Source organism: Rattus rattus, chromosome 18, assembly GCF_011064425.1.
Source record: "Rattus rattus isolate New Zealand chromosome 18, Rrattus_CSIRO_v1, whole genome shotgun sequence".
NCBI lineage: Eukaryota > Metazoa > Chordata > Mammalia > Rodentia > Muridae > Rattus > Rattus rattus.
This window is the reverse complement of record NC_046171.1, coordinates 3,066,510-3,089,925: the sequence shown is the minus strand read 5'-3', so window position 1 is coordinate 3,089,925 and position 23,416 is coordinate 3,066,510. Positions and strand designations below refer to the sequence as shown.

At 46.4% G+C, this 23,416-nt stretch overlaps 1 protein-coding gene across 1 annotated transcript in view; it reads left to right on the top strand.

Moving 5' to 3' along the window:
* Positions 1 to 23,416, top strand: part of Dnah8 (dynein axonemal heavy chain 8) — a 245,323-nt gene that overhangs the window by 155,400 nt on the left and 66,507 nt on the right. The window contains exons 74-80 of the mRNA XM_032888883.1: positions 2,299 to 2,454; positions 6,615 to 6,797; positions 10,980 to 11,085; positions 13,551 to 13,803; positions 14,329 to 14,519; positions 18,016 to 18,137; positions 20,399 to 20,517. Of these exons, the coding sequence (XP_032744774.1) occupies positions 2,299 to 2,454; positions 6,615 to 6,797; positions 10,980 to 11,085; positions 13,551 to 13,803; positions 14,329 to 14,519; positions 18,016 to 18,137; positions 20,399 to 20,517 (1,130 nt within the window). The remainder of the gene's footprint in view (positions 1 to 2,298; positions 2,455 to 6,614; positions 6,798 to 10,979; positions 11,086 to 13,550; positions 13,804 to 14,328; positions 14,520 to 18,015; positions 18,138 to 20,398; positions 20,518 to 23,416) is intronic.

Here is a 23,416-nt window from a genome sequence, read left to right as displayed (position 1 = left end):
CTACTGCAGCCCGCAATGAACTTGGCTCTTGCGCTGTACTAACAGGAAAGCGGCAAGCATTGTGTCCCCAAGGCTGGTTTCTCCCAGTCCTACCTAGGCACTTGGCAGGGCACAACACCCCCATGTCCAGTATTCCCTGTGCTGACTGCCTCATATGGTGTTCATTAAACTGGGGTCACATGAGGAGGTCAGGATTAGAACACTGCTGGCTCCTTCAGGGATCCTGTTCACACTGACATCTTCCGGTCAGCAAGCAATATGGGCCATTCGGTGTTTCTGATATCCTGTTCCCAGAATTCCTCTGCTCCACACATTTTAAAAACTTGTTGGCAAGGCCCTGGGTTCAGTCCCCAGCTCCGAAAAAAAAAAGAAAAAAAAAAAACTTGTTGGGTTGGGGATTTAGCTCAGTAGTAGAGCGCTTGCCTAGTAAGCGCAAGGCCCTGGGTTCGGTCCTCAGCTCAAGAAAAAAGCACTCAAAAACTTGTTATATTTGTTTATGCATATATGTGTGATATGAACACACGTGTGTGTGTACACACACACACACACACACACACACACACGCACGCCACAATGTGCATATAGGGGGCCGAAGAGGTGTAAAGTCAGTTCTCTCCCTCTACTGTGGGGATTCCAGAGATGGAACTCAGGTCATCAGGCATGACAGTGGCCTGAGCCATCTCCCTAGCCTCATCAAGGCTGGAACATGGCAGCATCTGGGCAGAGGCATGGTACAGGAGGAGCTGAAAGTTCTATATCTTCTTCTGAAGGCCGCTAACAGAATACTGGCTCCCAGGCAGCTAGAACAAGGGTCTTAAAGCCCACACCCACTCCAACAGGGCCACGCCCACTCCAACAGGGCCACGCCCACTCCAACAGGGCCACGCCTCCCAACAGTGCCACTCCCTGGGCCAAGCATATACAAACCATCACAGTTATATCATCTTTACTAATTAGAATGGTTTTCACCCTTCTGGTCTATCCACTTAGATCTCACACAAATGTCTTAATCAGTATTTACCCTCAAAGCCTCTTATAACCAGTGCTTGCTTCATGAAGATGTCTCTGTGTCCCCGTCTTTCCCGGCCCTCCCTCCCAAGGCCTGTCCATGTCTTGTTTGTAGTTCCATCCTGGACTCAAGTCTGACTTGAATTACTGCCCTTTGCACATTTCTCTCTTTTATTTCTGAGCCATAAACTTCCTGCCCGTCAGGTTTATAGTTTTCTCCATGTTTATATTTCCTACACGGCCCTTACATAGTGTAGGAATTCCAATATTTATGGAATTTAAATGAATTCATCAAAGTGTGCCATCACTGCTGGGAGAAGGTCATATGACCGTCTTGATAAATGTAGGTAGGGAGAGTATCCTGTAACATCCCATAAACCCATCCATGATCAAACTCCAGTAAACTAAGACAACAGGGGATCACCTCTAACCCCATGAAGAGTTCTTATGAGAAGCCTATGACAAAGGTGATATTTAATATTGAATTATAGAGATTTTCTTCTGAGTTCTGGAGGGACCTTTGGCTTCTCAGTGTATCATTTATGACATTTTTATTTCATTGATTTTAACTTATCTGTCTCAAAAGAGCAATACCTATTGAGACAGAGTTTCTCTGTGTAACAGAATGTGGCTGTTCTGGACTCACTCTGTAGACCGGGCTGGCCTTGAATTCACAGAGATCCGCCTGCCTCTGCCTCCCAAGTGCTGGGATTAAATGTGTGTGACGCTACACCCGGCTTTGACAGTATTTTCTATAGACTTATTTTAGCCTTGTTACGTGTACCCATGTGTGTCTGCATGCAGTTATGTGTGTGTGAGTGCAGTACCTGTAGAGGACATCAGATCTCTGGAGCTAGACCTGTGATTGTAAACTGCCCAGTGTGTGTGTGTGCTGGGAATCGAACCTGCATCTTCTAGAAGAGCGGCAAGATCTTCTAACCACTGAACCACCCACCCCGTCATTCTTATGAGTACTTAGTATCCCCTATTCATTTCAGAGAAGACAGAGATAGACCACAGCGCCTTGCTGTCTGAGTGATTCTAGTTAGACAGATTTAGTAAGACAACTCCATGACAACTCCCATCCGCCGGGAACTCTGGTGTTCCACCTGAGAGGGCCTCCTCCTTTTCTTCTGGATCACGGACACTGTGCACCTTTGCCTCAGCCGTCAGGACTCTCACGCTGCCCCTTCATTTCCCAGTCAGCCATCCAACAGATGTCTTGCTTCCCACTTAGCAACTGGGGTGCAGTTGGGAACAGTTTCAGACCAAGGAGCTCTTTGTCTTCAGGTGACAACTCTGAACCACAAGTATTTCCGCACGCACTTGGAGGACAGCCTCTCGCTGGGTCGTCCCCTTCTCATCGAGGACATTCGAGAGGAGCTGGACCCGGCTCTGGATAACGTGCTGGAGAAGAACTTCATCAAATCGGGCACTGCTTTCAAGGTGAGTGGTTTGTAACAGAGGGTGAGGGCGGCGTCTGCTTGGCGTCGAGACAGTGGCAGAGCCACCTCCTTGGGGCGGCGATGTCTTCTACACTGGGAACTGGCGTTCCCAGGCGACGCTCACTGTTCCTTCTAGGTGGCTGCTTCTACACACCAAAAGCTTGTCTCATGCCCATCCTCTTCCAAAGTAGTAGCTATTAACTTTTCTTTTTAAAACCATTTCATTTTACTTACATGTATGTTTTAGTGGGGGTTATGTGCTTGTGAGTGCAGGTACCAGAAGAGGCCAGAAGAGGGCCTTGACCCCCTGGAGTTGGCGTTAAACATGGTTGCGAGCAGCCAACATGTGGGTTCTGGGAACTGAACTTGGGTCCACTGCAAGGGCAGCATTGCCCTTAACCACTGAGCCATCCCTCCAGCTCCAACTTCATTTGGTTTGACAATCACACATACTTATGGGATACAATGTATGTGACTAAGTTGCAGAAAGAGTTCTTGGAAACTTACCTTTGAATGGAAACATACAAATGAAACCTAGCATGGGTGCCATGAGTTTTGACGTCTTTGATTTTTTTTTATAATATGTAAAACTCCCCAGAAGAGCGGTATCCTTGTAAGAGCATTCAGTTTCTTACCTTAATAACAATATAAATATTTACACAGAAATTGTATGTGTATGTGTACACACACACACACACACACACATATGTTAGAAAAGTAGCTTTGCAATTCAAATACACATACAAATCCAGGAAAGCCTGGATCTCCTCACAAAGAGAACAACATTTTAATAAAGCCTGTAGACATTGATTTGTCTTTACTGTCTTTATTAACTTTCAATCCAAACTCATTGACTTTCTAGAAGCCATGGAATTCTGTTCCCAATTGTTGATGATAACACAAATTGTTTTCGATATAAGTGTCTCCTTTTTTAATTGGTCTCATTCTCTACTTTGAAGGTTCATTGGTTTTATTTCTTGATAAATGCCAGCGTTTTAGCCCCGATTACTTCACTTCCAGTCTGTTAATTTCCTTATTGGGGACTGTGTAAAGAATGAGGGCTTCCTCCTTAAACACAGATTTACTTAGAATGTTTTCTTTACCACGTGACGTTTTAAAAATCCATGTGTGTGTTTATGTGTACATGTGTGTTTTATGCATGTGTATATGTATGTGTTTGTGTATGTTTTGTGTATGTATATATATGCATGTGTATATGTGTGTTTTGTGTATGTATATATGTGCGTGTTTGTGTTTGTGTATATGTGTATGCTTGTGTAGGTTTATGTATGTGGTATGTGTGTTTTTGTATGCATTAATGTGTTTTGTGTATGTGTATATATGCATGTGTATGTGTTTGTGTGTATATATGCATGTATGTGTTAGTGAATGTGTGCATGTTATGTTTGTGTGTATGTATATTTATGTGTATGCATATATATGTTTGCGTATGTATGCATGTGTTTGTGTGTATATGTTTATGTGTATTTTGTGTATGTATATGTGTATGTGTACTTGTTTGTGTATGTATGTGTTTGTGAGTGTGTATATGTGTGCATGTGTGTTTTGTGTATGTGTGTGTATAGACCTGAGGTTGATGTCTAAAATCACTCTCCATCAGCCTCCCACCTTAGTCTCTGAGGCAGATCTCTCAGAATCCACCCAATGAAGCCTCCTCTCCAGCTTGCTCTGGGGCTCTCCTGGCCTTGCTTTCAGAGTTTGTAATTACAATTACAGGGGGGTTGCCAAACTCACCCAGAATCTTTCACAGGATCTGGGGATCCAGACCTCAGTCATTGTGCTTTCGTGGCAAGCAATTTAACAGCTGAAGCATCATCTCAACCCCACAGTGTGAATTCCTTTATTTACCACTGTTCTAGTCTTTCAGTAAATGTATATGGAACATCGAGTGCCTGCTTAAGCCTGGAGGAGGGAATTAAATTTAATGGGGAGAAAGGAATAAAATCAATTCAACTTCCCCGAAAATTCCTTTTTGTTTCCCCCACAAGATTACAAAGTTGAAATTTTCTTTGCCAGAAAGGGGAAGGTAAGAATACAGTCTTGCTGATTTCTTCGGCTACTGTGTTTGAATCACCATTAAAAGAACTTGGTTGACAGGAGCTGGAGAGATGGCTCGGCGGTTAAGAGCCAATGCTGCTTCCCAGGAGACCTGGGTTCAGTTCCCAGGATCCACACGGCAGCTTGCAACCACCTGTAACTCCGGTACCAGGTGACCTCATTTCCTCTTCTGATCTCCATGGCGACCAGACATGCATGTGGCAAACATATACACAAGCAGGCAAAACACTCAAACACACAAAATTTAAAAAAAAATTCAGTTGACAAATAGAGACCATATATAGTCAAGGAGTACCAGGTGGCGTTTTGGCACTCATGTATAGAGTATACTGTTGACCATAATCAAATAAATAGTCCCTTCGATGCCCATCTAACCATAGACATCTGGAACATGATCATATAGGAATTGAAGTCTGTGTTCTTTGGCCAACTGCCTTCTGACTCCCACCCCTTACCCTTTTCAGCACCAAATAACCTGTGTTGGACACTTGGCTTCTTAGATTCCATATCTAAGTGTAAAATCACGAGTAGGGTCTGTCCTCCCAGGCCTGGCTTACTTTGTATGCCACGTTTAACAACGCCAAGGGAAGTTACAGAGCCTCCATTACTGAGGCCCTCAAAAGGACCTTGGGTTCTTGATTTCAGTTACAGGAAGGCTCTCATCCCATGTGAGACCATGATCACTAGAGATTTAAGTCATTTAAAGATGCTGTGGGTTCCGCCTGTTTTTAGAAAGTAAAAACTCAAGTGTTCTTCTCAATATCCTACCGATAGTAGTGTTTGAGGTCAATGTTACGTTTCTGGTAACTCTGTTGTCAGACATGTTGGAGATGTGGCTGTGCAATGCAGAAAAGAAGGATAATTCCAGACACATGACAAAGTTCTTCATTTTTTTAAAATTTCTTCATTGGGGAAGGAGACTAAGAGAATTGATGGGGGTTAGAAAGGCTGAGATTTCGAAGTCAGGCCTCAGATGTGTCCTGGTCTCCCTTTATCTCTGTTGGTTTTAGATCCGTTCCTTATTTGGTTTGCTTCAGAAGGCGCTGAGAACACCTTCAGGCAAAGGCACCGAAAAGTCCGACTCATGTAAAATCAGACAGGCTTTGTTGTTTAAGATCTGTAATTATAATTTCCCAACTTTCCTTCCCAATTCATCCAGACATCACAGCCTTGATGCCTAAGACACCCACTCCCATCTTGAACCCCCAATGCCCTCCCATTTTTTTTTTTAGATTTATTTATTTATCATATATGAGTACACTGTAGCTGTCTTCAGACACACCAGAAGAGGGCATCAGATCCCATGACAGATGGCTGTGAGCCACCATGTGGTTGCTGGGATTTGAACTCAGGACCTCTGGGAGAGCAGTCAGTGCTCTAACCACTGAGCCATCTCTCCAGCCCTCCCCAAACCCCATCTTTTCTGGTTCTTTTTTTTTTTTTTCCGGAGCTGGGGATCGAACCCAGGGCCTTGCGCTTCCTAGGCAAGCACTCTACCACTGAGCTAAATCCCCAACCCAAACCCCATCTTTTTTTTTTTTTTTTTGGTTCTTTTTTTTCAGAGTTGGGGAACCCAGAACCTTGCGCTTCCTAGGCAAGCGCTCTACCACTGAGCTAAATCCCCAACCCCACCAAACCCCATCTTTTAAGCTGGCATTTTTTTTCTTTCAGGTTACACAAACATAAAAATTTAAGTTAAAATTACACTTTGGAATTTAATACCTACTTACATCCTTTCCCTTCCTGTGTCTGCCCCCCACCCCTCTCTGCGCTCTAAAACCCATGACCTCTTCAGTTATCCTTATAACACACACACACACACAAACCACCGAGACCATTTAGTGTTGCTTATGTGTATGTGTGCTTAGGGGCCGATCCCACTTTGGATTGGATAACCTATCAGGAGCTTTGTCCCTGGGGGAGATGCATTTTCCCTCTCTCAGCAGCCACCGTCACCTGTAGCTGTCTTTTTCCCTAGAAGTTCTTCCCATTTGTGTCCATACATGAATCAGGGCCATCACGATTCGGGTCTTGCTTGGGTGACGTTAACCCGTTCCTCAGTGTTCATCTGACCTTGTGTAGGTAAAAGTGGGTGATAAGGAATGTGACATCCTGGACACGTTTAAACTTTACATCACCACGAAGCTACCGAACCCTGCCTTCACCCCTGAGATCAACGCCAAGACGTCCGTCATCGATTTCACCGTCACCATGAAGGGACTTGAGAACCAGTTACTCAGGAGGGTCATTCTCACAGAGAAACAGGTAATCATTCTCAAGGCAAAAGCTCTAAGTCACAAGTAGCGAGTTAGATTGAAGTGGATTAGAAAGGCCACTGCGGTGGCTCAGCAGGTCAAGGTGCCTGCTGCCAAGCCTGGGGACCTGAATCCGGTCCCTGGGACCCCCATGGTGGAGGGAGGGATGACTTTTATGTTATCGCAGGGCCCCTCTAAAAAACAAACAAACGAATGAATGTAGAAAATCAAATAGGTTAGGATGTTGCTACAGCAAATATGTGGAAAATACAGGACAAAATCATCCTCTTGTAAGCATAAGAAAATAAATATTTCTTTCTCAGTGATAATTTCTGTTAGGAAATTATATGATTTGGTTGTCCTCCATCCCCAAATAAAACACACACACATACACACACACACACACACACACACACATTTGCTTACACACATTCACAAACACTTGCACATGCACACAGTCATTTGCACCCACACACACATTTGCTCACACACACTCACACACATGCATTCATACACACACTCACACACACATTTGCACACAAACACTTGCACACACACACTCGCAGAGGCATTTGTACCCACACACACATTTGCTCACACACATTCACACACAAACACTCGCATACACATGCACACAGTCATTTGCACCCCCACACACATTTGCTCACACACACACATGCATTCATACACACACTCACACACACATTTACACCCACACACGCATTTGCTCACATACATTCACACACACACTCGCACACAGGCATTTGCATGCACACACATTTGCTCACACACACACAAACACTCATACACACACACACACATACGTGCATTCACACCCGCCACACTTCTGCCCTTCTCTCTCTGGGTGTATTGATTCAATCCATTTCCATCCATAGTGCTGTGGATCATCTGGAACCACCTGAGAAATTTAATAAAAACAGCAATCCTAGAGAAAAAGGAAATTCCCCCCACACGGCCATTACCAACCATTGGGATTTCAGATAGCGCAGAGTAATAATGTAATGATGTAGGAACAATACTTAAAGCGAATTTTCCACTGGAGCACACAAACCAGTTAGGTATAAGCAAGGGCGTTGGTGAAGCCAAGAACACCTCAGGCCTGCAATATTTTAAGAGGCAGAGATGCGACCGAGCAACTTTCAGGAGGTTCAGAAAACGCAATCTTATGCACAACATATATTTGCATATATTAACTGTATTTGCGTAAGGCACAACCGAGTTTGCACTTACCCCGATGTAATTCATTTTAGTATTCAAGGGGGAGGCAAGGTGAGAGAGGAGAGCAGGGAGGAGAGGTGAGAAAAAGAGGGGCAGGCGAAGAAGGGGAGGATTATGGGTAGATGGCCTCCGAGTGAGGATTGCTCTTCCAGAAGGCAAAGAGACGTGACACCAACTCTCCTTCATGAGCAAAATAGCGAGGGCATTGAGAACGAGTCCCTTGTGGTCGAACAGGTGCTGCTGGCCTGGTTTGGGTGGCTTCTCACGGTTGTAGCTCTCCCCCAAGGCTGTGTTACCCAAAGGTCTGTCCGATGCCCCCACATCCCTCTTTTTAACTTCCGTCCCTCTTTGAAATGCATGCTAGAGAGCACTGAAGACAGACTTCACAGGCGGGCTGTCCCTCCCGATGGCCCTGCTACAGAACCTCCAGAGGCCAGAGAGATGGTGTCTCTCACTCTGTGACCACACATGCACTTTCCAGTTGGCCGGATCTCCTGGAAGATCCCCAGGTCATTCTGTAAGACCTAACAAAGGTCCACTTACCAGCACGCATGATTTTCCCTATTGTGTTTAAAAGTGTGATTTCTCTGAGTTTTCCTACGCACGTGCCTGTGTGAATGTGTGTGTACTCATAGTGTGCACATACGCGTACATGTGAAGGCCAGAGACCTATATCACATGTCTTCCTCGGTTATTTTCTATATTACTTATGAAAAGAATTACTTTTATTTATTTATTCTATATGAGTACACTGTCACTGTCTTCAGACACCAGAAGAGGACATCAGATCTCATTACAGATGGTTGTGAGCCACCACGTGGTTGCTGGGACTTGAACTCAGGACCTCTGGAAGAGCATTCTGTCACTGAGTCTGGAGCTCACCAATTAGGCTAGGCTGACCAGCTAGGCAGCCCCTGGATTCCTCCTGTCTGGGATTCTCTAGCCCTGCATGTGCCGCTGTGCCCAACTTTAGACACAGCCACTGGGGAATCAGGACCTAAGCCATCATGCCTATGCAGTGAGCACTTTACCTTCTGGTCCATCTTTCCATTCCCCGGGACGATCATTTTAATGGAAACCATTCTCTAAATAGTCTCCTCATCCCTCTCCCCGCCAAACCCCACAGCCCTGCCCGCAGGAGGGCAGGGGCACTAGCCCGGGTTTGAGGACCGTCTATCGGGTTTGTCTCTGCCAGTAAGTATCACTGTGTTCTACTGGGATGCTACCTAGGGGGTTCATCTTCCCCAGACGTAACTAACAAGGGATATGAAGGGAAGTCAGCATGTGGTCGGGTGAGTCCCGTCCTACAGAGGCTCAAAGTTGGTGCTCCTAAGAATTAAAAGGACGCAGGACAAGCTCCTGCCTGTTAGACTCCAAGTTCTGGATGAAAATAATCTCCAGGCAGACCCATTCAAGCCACGGTGGCGGACATTTGACTCAGTGCTGGGCTGTGGCTTTGATCACCTCTTTGCTTTCAGGAGACGTCTCAAGGTAGTAGGGTTTCCAGAGCAGCTCTTAGCAAGGAGTGATTTCAAGTTAGTGGCCTTGATTCACCTTGAAATATAATCCTAAATGCAAAATGTGTTTCTGCATATAGATGGGAAAAACTGCAAGGAGGAGTGTCAGAGAGGGATGGGGTTTCTGCTCAGTCGGTAGAGCCCTGGCCAGCATGCACAAACCCCTCAAGTCCACTGTATCAACAGCCTGTGTGGGCACGAGCCTGTAATCCTAGCACTAGGGAGGTGGGAGCCAGAGGATCAGAAGTTCAAGGTCATCCTGAGCTTCATCGTGAATTTGAGGCTAGTCTGTGTCAAGAACAAAATAACTACAACACACACACACACACGCACACACACACATGCACACGCACGCACATGCACACACATACACACATACATATACACATACACACGCAGACACACATATACACACGCATACATACACACACACACATGCACACCCACACACGCATGCACACACATACATACATACACACACATACACACACATACACACACATACACACATACACACACACATACACACACACATACATACACACTACATGCACATACACACATGCACACGCATGCACATGCACACACATACACACATACATACATATACACACATACACACGCACACACATATACACACGCACACATACATACACACCACATGCACGCACACACACATACACACATACATACACACGCACACACAAATTGTTAAAATTATTCTCATTTGGACTCTTTATCAATGCCCAATTTCTAGGATGTGAGGTCAGGGATGTGGCCCACAGGTTAAAGCACTTGGAGAGTTCAGAAGCCCAGAGATGCAGGATTGGCGCTGCTGCCCACCTGATGGGTAGCAAAACTAACCCAACCTGTGATCTCTGGGTTTAATGAGAACAAAAAAAATAAGAGATGAAAAATATAATTAAGATGATTTTCATTTAGATCCTACAAGAACGTTCTGTCCTGGTTAAACATCCTGGGCTTGACGGGTGGACGGTGACTCCAGGGGCAGCATCCTGGTCCTCAGGAGACTCACCAAAGTGGTTAGGGGTAAAGCATCCCTGGGGATCCGAACTTGGGTTCCCATGATTGTACACTGGGCACTTTGCTAGCGGGGCCATCTCTCAGCCCCAGAACTATGAAACGTTAGCGCCGGTGGGCATCACTTTATCGATTACCGAGAGAGACATGACTATAGTCTTGACCAATGATGATTTCTCCTACCATTCAAAAAGCGACTTTACGGGGTTGGGGATTTAGCTCAGTGGTAGAGCGCTTGCCTAGCAAACGCAAGGCCCTGGGTTTGGTCCCCAGCTCGAAAAAAAAAAAAAAAAAAAAAAAAAAAAAAAGCATCTTCATTTAAATACAAGTCTGATTTCCCGAAAGCGTCGTTGACTCGGATCCCCCAGAATCTTCTGTTTGTATCTCGACAACAGGAGCTGGAATCGGAGAGGGTTAAGCTCCTGGAGGACGTGACTTTCAATAAGAGGAAGATGAAAGAGCTGGAGGACAATCTGCTGTACAAACTGAGTACCACACAAGGTATGCGTCCTTAAGAGCCCGCTTACCGTTCAGCGGCACCATGACCACAGATGTGAGGAGGCAGCCGACTGGCCAATGCCAAAGCAAGCAGGGTGGCTTCCACACAGACAGGAAGGAAACATCACAGGGCATCTGATGTCTGAATCAGCAACTGGAGTCAGCGTATAGAGACTAGTACCATCTTGCTGATAGAGTCGTTCTCTCCCGAGAAAAACAAGGGCTCCTGAGCGGTGCCCCGCGGCTGCTGATGGCCTCACGTGCTTGCCCAAAGGGCGCTCACGTGTCCCATCTTTTTTATTTTTAATTTTATTTTCTTCCACCAATCAGCCCTTTCTCATTTAGCATCGAAATGAAGCTCTTAGGATGGGTCACGTACAACGCATGCCCTGTGTGTCACAAAAACGTGGCTACCCAAGGGCCTGGCTCATCTCAAAACGATCCCCACTTAGAAGTGAAGGTTAGCGTCTCCTCTGCGCAGACAGACTCATGCTACGCCCAGGTCTGAGGAGGTACCCTCTCTGTTACACACTGAAGAAAACAGAGTTTCCGTGCAGACCTGTAATCCCAGCATTTGGGAGGCTGAGGCAGGAGGACTGCTGAGGGTAGTCAGGGCTACATAGAAAGCACTAGGTCATTCTGGGATACATAGCAAGTCCTTGGCTCCAAACAGACAGACAGACAACCCCCAAATAGTCACATAAAGAAAATCAACATGTCAGCGTTTTTATAGGCAAATCACAGCAGCCCAATTAAATCTCACCACATGCTCCTGGTTTATTTATGAATGCGTTCTGTTGTTACGTTAAATCCCTGGATCAGAAGCAAACAAAACCTTGACATCCTACAGTGATGATACCATTAGAGTGCACACAAGGCCAGGGGTAGGGGCATGAACCTGTAACCTCAGCTACTTGGGAGGCCAGGGCACAGGCGTGGAGAAGGTGAGACCAGCATGGGCTGTATTAGTGAGATCTTGTTTCAAAATAAAACTTCAAAAAGGAGCTGTGGTCGTAGCTATGGGATAGCATGGGCCAAAACAAGTTATACACATACATGCATGCATGCATATGTACAGACAGACAGACAGACAGTGAACTTGGTGAGAAAGCATGCCTTCTTTGCTTTGGCTGCTAAAGATATATGCCCTTTGATGTAGCGACTTCTCCTGCTCACTCTGAATGTTAACAAGTCCAGCTGAGGGCTGGTTCCCTTGTCTAACTAAGACTGTTCGGGATCAAGGCCTCCCTGCTGGAAGGCTAATGACAGTTAGGCTCTCACATTAGACACGGCATGTCAGCCAAAACCACTCAGCATTTTCTAGACACCCGCCAGCCTTCCAGAACTCGCACGCGTAGAAGTGCTGGGCTTACGAACTCAGCATGCCGCAGAGGCGTCTCCACGTCTTAAATGTGGAATTGGTTGCGATAACCACGTCACTTCTGTTAAAAAAAAAAAAAAAAAAAAAACAAGAGAGAAGAAAAACTGAAAGTTAGACAGCCTTTTCAAATGGTGAGACACTTCCACCCTATCCCAGTTGATCTGCGCCGAGATGTGACCTTGGTTATCTCAAACAAGGACTCTCACTTAAGAAGTAGGGAGAGAACTGTCCCGCTCACCTGTTAGCTCGTCAACCTAGGTACAGAGCTTGAGTTCTCTTAGAGCCCGAGACATCGGCATGGCCTGCAGACCTTAGGGAGAGCTACCAAGGTGATAGTGGGGGTGAAACACCTCTCACAGGTGATGTTGGTACCGCTGGAGATGTGGTCATTGTCTTAGAACATTTGAACCTACTAGGCAGGACGACGGCTCAGTCAGCAGGGTTGGGTCTACCGGAATCCATATTTAAGAGCCAGGCTTGGGGCTGGAGAGATGGCTCAGTGGTTAGAGCACTGACTGCTCTTGCAGAGGTCCTGGCTCACAACCATCTGTAATGAGATCTGATGCTCTCTTCTGGTGTATCTAAGAGCAGCGACAGTGTACTTATATAGAATAAATAAATCTTTAAAAACAAAAAAAAGAGCCAAGCTTGCAGGTACATGCGTGTAACCTCAGAGTTGGGAGGTCAAGACAAGCCGATCTCTGAGGCTCACTGGCCAGTCAGTCTAGCCTACTTGGCAAGTCTCAGGCCAAGTGAGAGACACAGTCTCTAAAAACAAGGGGGACAGCCTCTGAGGGGCTATGCCTGAGGTTGTCATGTACCCGCACACAAATGAAAACACACCACACAAATATACACACTCATCAGAACAAAAATTGTCTTTTCTGTGGGTTTTCAGGAAGAGTTGGGAGACTAAGAGCCCTCGGGAGGAATGTTTAGAAAGATCTAGACTCGGTGGTAGGTCTACTTGCCTGTGGTCTCTGGGAGAGTCAGGTTGGAGGCCAGCGGTGTCATGTCTGAAACGATGCCCCTCGCTCTTCAGCATTTCCTCGTTGTGCCTGCTGTTTTTGCTATCTCTGGTTTCCAGGTTCCCTGGTGGACGACGAGTCTCTCATCGGCGTCCTGCACATCACCAAACAGACAGCGGCGGAAGTGAGTGAAAAGCTCCACGTGGCGGCGGAAACGGAGATCAAGATCAACACAGCTCAGGAGGAGTTCCGGCCTGCGGCCACGCGAGGCAGCATCCTTTACTTCCTCATCACGGAGATGAGCATGGTCAACATCATGTACCAAACCTCACTGGCCCAGTTCCTGAAGCTGTTTGACCAGTCTATGGCCAGGCAAGTCCTCCACAACCTGCCTCTCAGCCGTTTCTAAAATGGTAAACGTTTTATATGGCCTCTGCCACGGAAGCCGGGAGACTTGCATTCAGAGTCTCCGCACCCACACCAAAGGCCTGGGCGTGGCAACACGCATCTGTAAACCCACTGCTTGGAAATAGAAGCAGATGCATCAGTGGCGCTCCCTATTGGTCAGCGGGTGTAGCCAATCGGTGAGCTCCAAGTCCAGTGAGCGAGCCTGATTCAAAAACTAAGGTAGGAGCTAGAGAAGTGAGCTCTGTGGTTAAGAGCACATACTGTTCTTACTGGGCCCAGCACTCAGGTCGGGAGGCTCGTAATTGATTATAACTCCAGCTTAGGTGATGTGACGCCCTCTTCTGGCCTCCATGGGCAACTGCATGCAGCATGTAAGCTGCTTGCGCGCACGCACACAGACACACACGCACGCACGCACACGGAGTTTAGTTATTTCTAGTCTTTAGGAATTAAAAAAAAAATCTCTTTGATTTTAAAACTGGATTGCAGATCCGAAAAGTCTCCGCTCCCTCAAAAAAGAATTACAAATATCATCGAGTACCTGACGTACGAGGTTTTCACCTACTCAGTGAGAGGCCTGTATGAAAACCACAAGTTCCTCTTCGCTCTCCTCATGACACTGAAGATCGATCTCCAGAGAGGGACAGTGAAGCACAAAGAGTTTCAGGCTCTGATTAAAGGTAAGATGCTTGGAGCGTGGCTGGCTGGGCGGAGGGCAGTGGCGCTGATGGGGTCTTTGATGTACTCTGATGTACTCAATGTACTCTTTGGTGTCAAGGAGGCACAAGAGAAACAGCGTGGTACTCTAATGAAAAGAATATCACTCTCGTAATCCCTCCCTCCCTCCTCCTCCTCCCTCTCTTTCAATTTCTGTTAATATAGTTCTGCTTACCAAAAATTTGGGCTTCTCCTAACTCCGTGTTCTCAGGTATATTGCTGTATCTGATTTTTCTTTTCATTGTTGCCCATGCTTAGGGGACCTGTTGCCAGTGTGAGGACAGGCTGTGATGAGCTTTATCCCTCCTCCCTTCTCTCCCCTTCTTTCTTTTCTATACAGGATCTCACTGTTATAACTGAGGCTGGCTCACAATTTGATACACCCCTCCCCCCAAGTAATTTTTTAACAATAGCAAACTCCACCAAAATTCAGATAGTAACTACCACATCCTCCACATAGACTGCATTGCTCACTCTTAGACTGGGACAGCTTAATGAATGGTCCCAAGGTGTGTGAGGTACCAGGGTAAGGAGTGTAGGTACTGCAGAGATGAGGGCAGACTGGCACACAGCAGAGCCCAGCATTCCAACAAGGCACTTCGGAGCGAGGGAACTTGGTCCTGCTAGTCCTGCAGGGCTCGCTGAAACTCCGAGGGTCCAAGAACTGAGACACATGCAGATCTGAGACGCCCTCCCATTCAGACCAAACCCTCACGCCTTTTCTTCTCTCCCCAGTAATGGCATTCGCTCAGACCAGAGCTATCTATCTGCCAAAAGGAAACAGACTTCTTTGAAAGAAGGCTTGTGAGTGAGAGGCAGCCGAGACACCAAGGAGACACACGGGGCAGAATTTTCTAGGAAGGGATAGGTTCCTTAAGGCAGGATAAAGATGGACACTCACCTGGGCTGCGGCAGGAGCATATTTGTGACCCCCATTTCATCAAACTGGGGAGCCAGAATTGCACAGGGCCAGCACAGGCAGCAAGGGGACTTTGGATTCAATTCATTTGGCAGCAGGGAGCCGTCAAGTGTTTTATGGGCTGGGATACGGCACGAGCAAAGCAGTGCTTTAGGAAGATTAATTTGAAATTGCATGACAGGTTGATTGACAGAGCTACAACCAGTTCAGCAGAAAAGGAGGACCCCCCCCCCCGAACAAAGCCTCTTTATTATAGAGTCTGTTTTAGTTTCGAACTGGCTTACATTTTGATGGAGTGATTTTTTAAAGGATAGCAGGGCTTATATTTTTTAATGCTTTTTTTTATAGAGCTAACAAATAGACTCTCTTATGTCATGGACATTTTTTTTTAACCTTTGTACACTCAGGACGCAAGGGAGAAGAGCTGGTGTCTATGACCACTGCAGTGTTTGATTTCCCAGGAGGGGACGGGTCTTACTTATCCATTACTTCTTGAGTTCTGCAGCATTTGTAAGGCGCCTCTGACTTCTTTAGCTGAGGATGTCAGAGCACTCTGAAAAATGAAGTGGATATCAGGGGCAAACCTGCACTATGAAACAACCAACCGATGGCCCTGTTTCCTTGTGGGTTTATTCTAGAAAGATAGTATCTTTGTTTCGCTCTAGGCCCCCAGGGGGTACTGCTCGGAAAAACCTGAGTCTTAGGAGGATACAAATTATGTGGCACAATAACCACTAATGATGGCGGAAGCTCTTACTGATCTCACAGCGGCCACCTGGTAGAGTCTGTTACTCTGTTACTCTCATCTAACAGATGAGAAAACCGGAGACTGAGTCCTGGGTTTGAGCAACGGTAGCGTAGAACAGCCAGTGTGTTTTGGGAGGAATCCTCCTGCAATTATTCCTCTTTGCTCCAGGAATTCATGGGCACCAAGGCAGTTAAGCTGTCTTCCTCTGATGTCTCTAAAGCTGGGGACCCATGGAGACAATCAAGACAGAAAAACGGGTCGGGGGCGTGGTAGGGAATCATCTGGTGCCTTCCCACAACTAACTCTTTCATTTGTGGCAGTTCTGTAAGAACAAGGTTTCCTCTTACATCCAGTCTCAGGGGCAGGAAGTGAAAGGAGGTCTATGTGACATTTTGAGGGTCTCACAGCTCTCAGAGCCACAGACTCCCTAAGTCCATTTTAGTGGTGCAAAGGAGTCTATGTAAGTTCTTTTAATGTAACACGTTGATTTATACAGCTTCTCGGGAAATTGCTAAATGGGGGAGCCAAGACCGAAACCACCCTATATCCGTTTGTTGGTCTGCATTATTTCTATGTGAAAGGGAAGTGTTTGATCAGGGTTCTTAAGAAGGACTGAGAGGTTAGAGATGGCTCGGTGGTTAAGGCTCTCTGTTCTTGCAGAGGAACAGAGTTCAGTTCTAAGCACCCTTGTTGGGTAGCTCAGGACTGCCTTAACTCCAGCTCCAGGGATCTGATGTCCCCCTGACCTCTGCAAGAAGTTACACACATGTGCACCCGTACACACACACACACACACACACACACACACACACACACACACAAATAAAGGTAGCATAAGAATTACTATTTTGCATACATATGAATTAAATAATAGGGGGCCCGCAGTTATGACACAGCGATTCCAGACCTTTCAAAACCGTAAACAAAATCCTATATTTTGCTTAAGAATGCCCGTCTTGCATATGCCCCCCAACAGCACGGCTGAACCCTGTTCATAGTCCATTTAGTCTTCCTGATGTGTAAGGTGGCCTTGCTCCCACCATCTCCCCAGTGCCTGGATCCTGCAGGTGTGTAGAGGACGCTCCATAAGCATTGGATGGATGGATGAATGAATGAATGATTTGAACATATCACCGCTAAAAAGAAACGCAACCACTGGGGTTGGGGATTTAGCTCAGTGGTAGAGCGCTTGCCTAGCAAGCACAAGGCCCTGGGTTCAGTCCCCAGCTCTGAAAAAAAAAAAGAAATGCAACCACGATACTCCTCCCCTTTCTACTTCCCTTTTCTTCCCTCCTTCCGTCCATCTGTCTATCTAACCAGCTATTTCGTTTGGTAAGAAATATTCCTGAGTGTAGAACTCCTGGAGGAGAGATGGTGGCTAAACGACTATTATAAAAGTCACACAAAGAACGGTCATCCCACACATTGATAAAAGTGTCTGTAGATTTCATCTTGCTAAATAAAACCATAAACCATCTCAGCCACGCAGGAGGAGTTCACTGGAGTGAAATAAAATGGCAGACTTGCCATCACATTTTATAAAATAATAATAAAAAAAAACCTGTGACGAAAATACCAGGGTTTAAAAGAAATACACCACCAAAAGCTAGCCACATTTGGAATATAAGCTTATTTCTAAGTCGCCCCTCCCCCAAAGTTTAAATAGCACAGGTTATCTCACTTTTGTTCCTGGGTAAATACATTTCTAAAAGTGAACTGTGAGCCTGAGTGACTGAAGTGTTTGGTGTGACTGACGTGTCTGACATGATGTGTGTCTCGCATGTCTCTCCAGGTGGAGCAGCCCTGGACCTGAAGGCGTGCCCCCCCAAGCCCTTCCGCTGGATCCTGGACATGACGTGGCTGAACCTTGTGGAGCTCAGTAAGCTCCCGCAGTTTGCAGAAATTATGAACCAGGTAAAGGAGGAAAGGATAAGAGCCCAGGTCTGCAGATCAAAACACATCCAGGTTGTACCCCTGGGGCCTCCTTGTAGCAATTCTACCCTCAGAGGAGCTAGCAAAAGTGGAAATATGATTTTGGATGGGTGTGGTTATACGCACCTACAATCCCACTTCCGGGGGGACTGAGGCAAGGGGATCAGGAGCTCAATGAGATATCTTGTCTTAAAAACAACAAGAGCATGGTCAGGGGGGTGGGGGTGGATGGATGGACAGACTTTAAAGGGAGCTTTTCACGGGCATCAGAAACAATCCTTCCTCCCATGCTGTGGACAAGGGTCTTTGAGTGCGCATGCAAATACGCATGCACGCATGGGCGCATGCGTGTAGAAGCCGGAGGTCAACCTTGGGTGCCATTTTGGCTCCATTCATCTTACTCACCGAGTAGGCAAGGTTGATTGTCCTGTGAGTTCTAGGTATCTGCCTGTGTCTACTTCTCCAGGGGTTAACCGGTCCACCATGAATAGCATGGCGGTTGCTTTACCAGCTCAGTGATGCCCTGTAACCCATTCCCCCTCTCCAGCCCCAAGGGTCCACCTTCTGTTTCTGCTTGAGTAGCATCTGGAAGTACAAGGACTGGGCGGGTGGATCTTTCCACCAGAGCAATGTATTTACCGTTCACTTCTGCCTATGATTGAGTTACTGTACTTTAAAAACAGATATCAATTAGCTTAGTGGTGAGAAAATAACTTGGATAGTTGCCCCAGCAGTCGAGCTCTCGTCACATAAGCAAGAAATCCGGATCAGAAACCAAGTAAACGTCAGGAGGGCCTGCGATTCTAGCCTCAGAAGTTGTCTAAAGATACTGGGGAGAAATCTAAGAAACCGCTTAGGCCATACGTCTGGCACATAGGATGGGAACTTCACTGCCTGTTTTTAATGCTCACCGTAGGTTTCTCAAAAGTGCTGACAGGCCATTCTCCGAGGACCCCAGCCTGGCAGTCGCTGAGGATTATGGGACAGGCTCAGCAGTGCGGAGTTTATAATTAGACTCAATGGCACTCGGGCAGCAGGGGCACCTTTTAATGCTTCTGAACCCCCAGGTCCTCTGCACGCATTCCAAAGAGCCACTACTTGAGACCCACTTGGAGAGACTTCCGCTCTCAGCTTTAAGGTCTCGCTAGGAAAATAAAAACTGGGATTTTTGGCTTCTCTTGCTATTTTTAAATAGAGATCAGCATTCAGGGAAATTGGTCCACGTCCGTGGCTCTCAGCAGAGGGTAATTTTGTGCCACCCCCAGCAGGGTATGTGGAAGTGTCTGGAGACATTTTTTGATCATTCCAACTCCAAGTCAGGGATGCTACCGGCATCTAGTGGGTAGAGGCGGGAGATGCTACTGAACATGCTCGCCTACCAAAGCGAGTAGGGTTAGAGCCTGGGCTCTGGTGCCTCTCACCAGCTCAGCCACCTGAACCAATAAAGCAATTAAAGAGACAGATTAATCGTGACAGGCAGAAAAATAAGATTCAGTGTAGCTGAAAAATGAGATTCTATTTAGCCACACTGGGAAGCAGGGCAAGGAGATCTAGTGACTCCCTGCTCCCAATCTGTCTTTAGTGCCCGATAGGGGGGTTGAGGTTTAAATAGCAATCAAGAGACAAGCATAGGTTAGCAGTCCAACCCATGGGTGTCATCCTGCCCATCACCGACTCCAGCATCAACTCCAGTGTCTGCCGCAAGTTGTAAATCATCCACGAGACACATTCCTCTGGCTGCCCCCCAGGGCCTCAGCCTTCCCTTCTAGCATGAGATTCCTGAGTGAAATTCCAATTTATATGGATCTGTGGTTGGAATGTGAACCATAGAGAGAGGCACAAGGCTCTATCCACCAGTATGATTACAATACCCACGCCCAGGACAGCCTAGCACATGATAATAATGTCTAGCCCCAAGTATCAATAAAGCACCCTGATGGAGAAGCTTTGATCTGTTGTCAACCCCACCCCCATCCCGCCAGCCATTTTGTGTCACTGAAATATCCTGATGCCCAATTAATAAGACTTCAAGGAACAGTTACACTGTATCTATGTTATTGGGTCGTGGCTGCAAGGAACGGTTACACTGTGTCTATGTTATTCCCTCGTTGAAGGCAGCAGCCATTTGTTTTGCTTTGTAAGCTAAGAGCCCACAAGAGTGGCTCTCCTGGGTCCTTCAGAGCGTCTGGTCCATTCGGATCTCATGGAGTCTTGCAGTTTGATTACTGGCTTATTGCCCTTAGATATCTCGGAATGAGAAGGGGTGGAAAAACTGGTTTGATAAGGACGCCCCAGAGGAGGAGATCATCCCCGATGGATACAACGATTCTTTGGACACCTGCCGCAAGCTTCTGCTCATCAGGTGAGCGCCTCCGCAAGGAGAACAGGATGCATCACCCCTGTACCTCATCCCGAGTCTGATCTCAGCAGTCAGCATCTGCTCTCTGGCATTTACTTATGTGATGTGTCTGTGCATGAGCATCCTGTTAGGGTATGCAACACACAAATGGTTAGAACACAGGCAATCGATGATAGCTTACTTCTGGCCTCTTTGGCACAGCCATTCTCTCTGAAGAAAACCGAGCTCCAGAGTCAGGTCCCCACCGTTATGTGTGCTCTTTGGGGGAAGCGACCCTGCAGTTCCTCGACAATAAATGACAATAAAAAGAGGTCTGTTTTGACAACATATTGACAGTAGGACTTTTAGCGATAATATGAAAGAAAATATGTTTTTATGTTTCCTTTATCCATTTGCTATTGTAGGAATCATTCCTTATTGAATTTACCTCTGTTTAAAACCAAACCAAACCAATGGATCTTGGGCTGGGGAGATGATTCAGTGGGTAGACAGACTTTCTACCAAACCTGACCACCTGAGTTTGACCACTAGGACCTATGCTGTGGAAGGAGAGAACCAACTCCAGCATGTTTTTCTCTGATCACACTTCTGCTGTAGCATGTGCATAACATGCACACACGCACAAGCATACAGACATACATACACACAGATATACCCACATACATACCTACATACACATCACACACATATGCACACACACATACTTACATGCACACACATATAGATATACCCCATGCAGCTTTACAAACACACAGTATACACAGGCACATATATATACATACATGCATGCACACATACATACACATACAAACACACAAGATTATTTTTAATTTTATTTAGCCTTTGCAAGGAATTGGCTCAAAAGCTAAAACTCAGTTTCATTTGAGGGGAAAAGTAAGACTAGTGGACCATCGAGATGTACAACTACTCTTTGGGCCATTAAGATAGAAACAACAGTTTTAAATTGACATTAAGAAAGAGCACTTGTGGGGCTGGGGATTTAGCTCAGTGGTAAGCGCTAGGCCCTGGGTTCGGTCCCCAGCTCCGAAAAATAGAAAAAAAAACAGAGCACTTTCCTGTTGATCTTCTCATTTTCTTGGTATCTCATAGCTCAGAGGGGCTTATTATGTATTGGAAAAAAAACCCCAGAGTGTGTGTGTGTGCCTGTATGTGTGCACACACAGTTGTATACGTATGTGGGCCTCTGAGATTGGTTAGCAAAATTCTGGGAGATGAGAGACCACAGGAGATTGGGGAGGATTGAGAAGATGGTTTCGGTGAGGACCTGGTTTGAGCCTCAGGACCCACATTTAAAAGCCAGGTGTTGGAGCCAGCGAGATGGTTCAGTGGGTAGGAGCACTCTCTTGCAAGCCTGAAGACCTAAGTTTGAACCCTAGGATACACATAAAGGGAGGGGAAAACTCACCCCACAAGTTGTCCTCTGATGTCCCCACGTGTATCATGACACAGCCATGGCCCCCAAGCACATACCCACACCTGCCAATCATCATCATCAATCAAATATATTTTATAAAATATATTTCTGTTTATAATATAATATACAAGATATATAATATATAATAAAATAAAAATATATAATTTAAATATAATAAATTATAATTATATAATTTAAATATAAATATATTCTATAAATATATATATTTATTTATAGAAGCCAGATGTTGTGGTGTGGAATATATTGTAATCCTCTTTCTGGGGAGGGGAAGCCAGAGATCCTCAGGGCTTGCTGGCCAGCCCTATTTGATGAGCCAGTGAGAGATAATGCCTCAAAACAAAACCAAGATACCTCAGAAAAGACATGGCTGACCTCTGAGCCACACACACACACACACATACATACACACACACCACACACACACACACACACATAACACACACACACCCCACATACACACACACACACACACATATACACAACACACACACACGTACACAACATATCACACACACATATACACATATAGACACCACACACACACACACACACACACACACACACACACACACACACACACCCCACACACACACCACACACACCCACACACCCCCCACACCACACACACACAAACACACCCACATACACACACACAACACACACACACACACAACACACACACACACACACACACACACACCCACACACCCACACCCACACACACACACACCCAACACCCACACACACCCCCACACACACTCCACACACCACACCCCCCCCACACACACACACACACACACCCACACCCCCCCCACCACACACACATACACAACACACACACCCATACACAACACACACACACACTCACACATACACACACACACACACATGCCACACACACACACACACACACACACACACACACACACACACGGGATGTGTCAGTCAGGGTGGTTTTTCCTAACAGCACAACAGAGCTTACCCTTGGCCACGTGGCTCCCCAGTGTTTGAGGGCCATGAGAGCAGTCGGAATGGCCTCCCTGGTGACCCCCCTGGTCAGCGGAGTATGAAAGGGCTACTTGTTTTCCTTGAAATAATCACATCTGTCCCTTACCCATCGTTATAAAATGGGACGCACACCACACATGCAGGGCCATTCACTGGTAAGAGAGCATCAGCTTGGGAAACAGAGCATCTCAGATCTAAATGACCAGCTGTCTGGCATTTACTTACTTGCCGTGTCTGCGTGTGCTGAACCTGTCAGGGTACGCGACACACAAAGGGTTAGAACACAGATGCTCGCTGATAGCTTACTTCTGGCCTCTTTGGCACAGCCATCCTCTCCGAAGACGGCCGAGCTTCAGAGCCCGAGGCACGTTGGCCGCCGCCACAGACTGAGGCTGGCAGAGGACCCTCTGTCTTTACTGAGTCTACACTGTGCCAGTG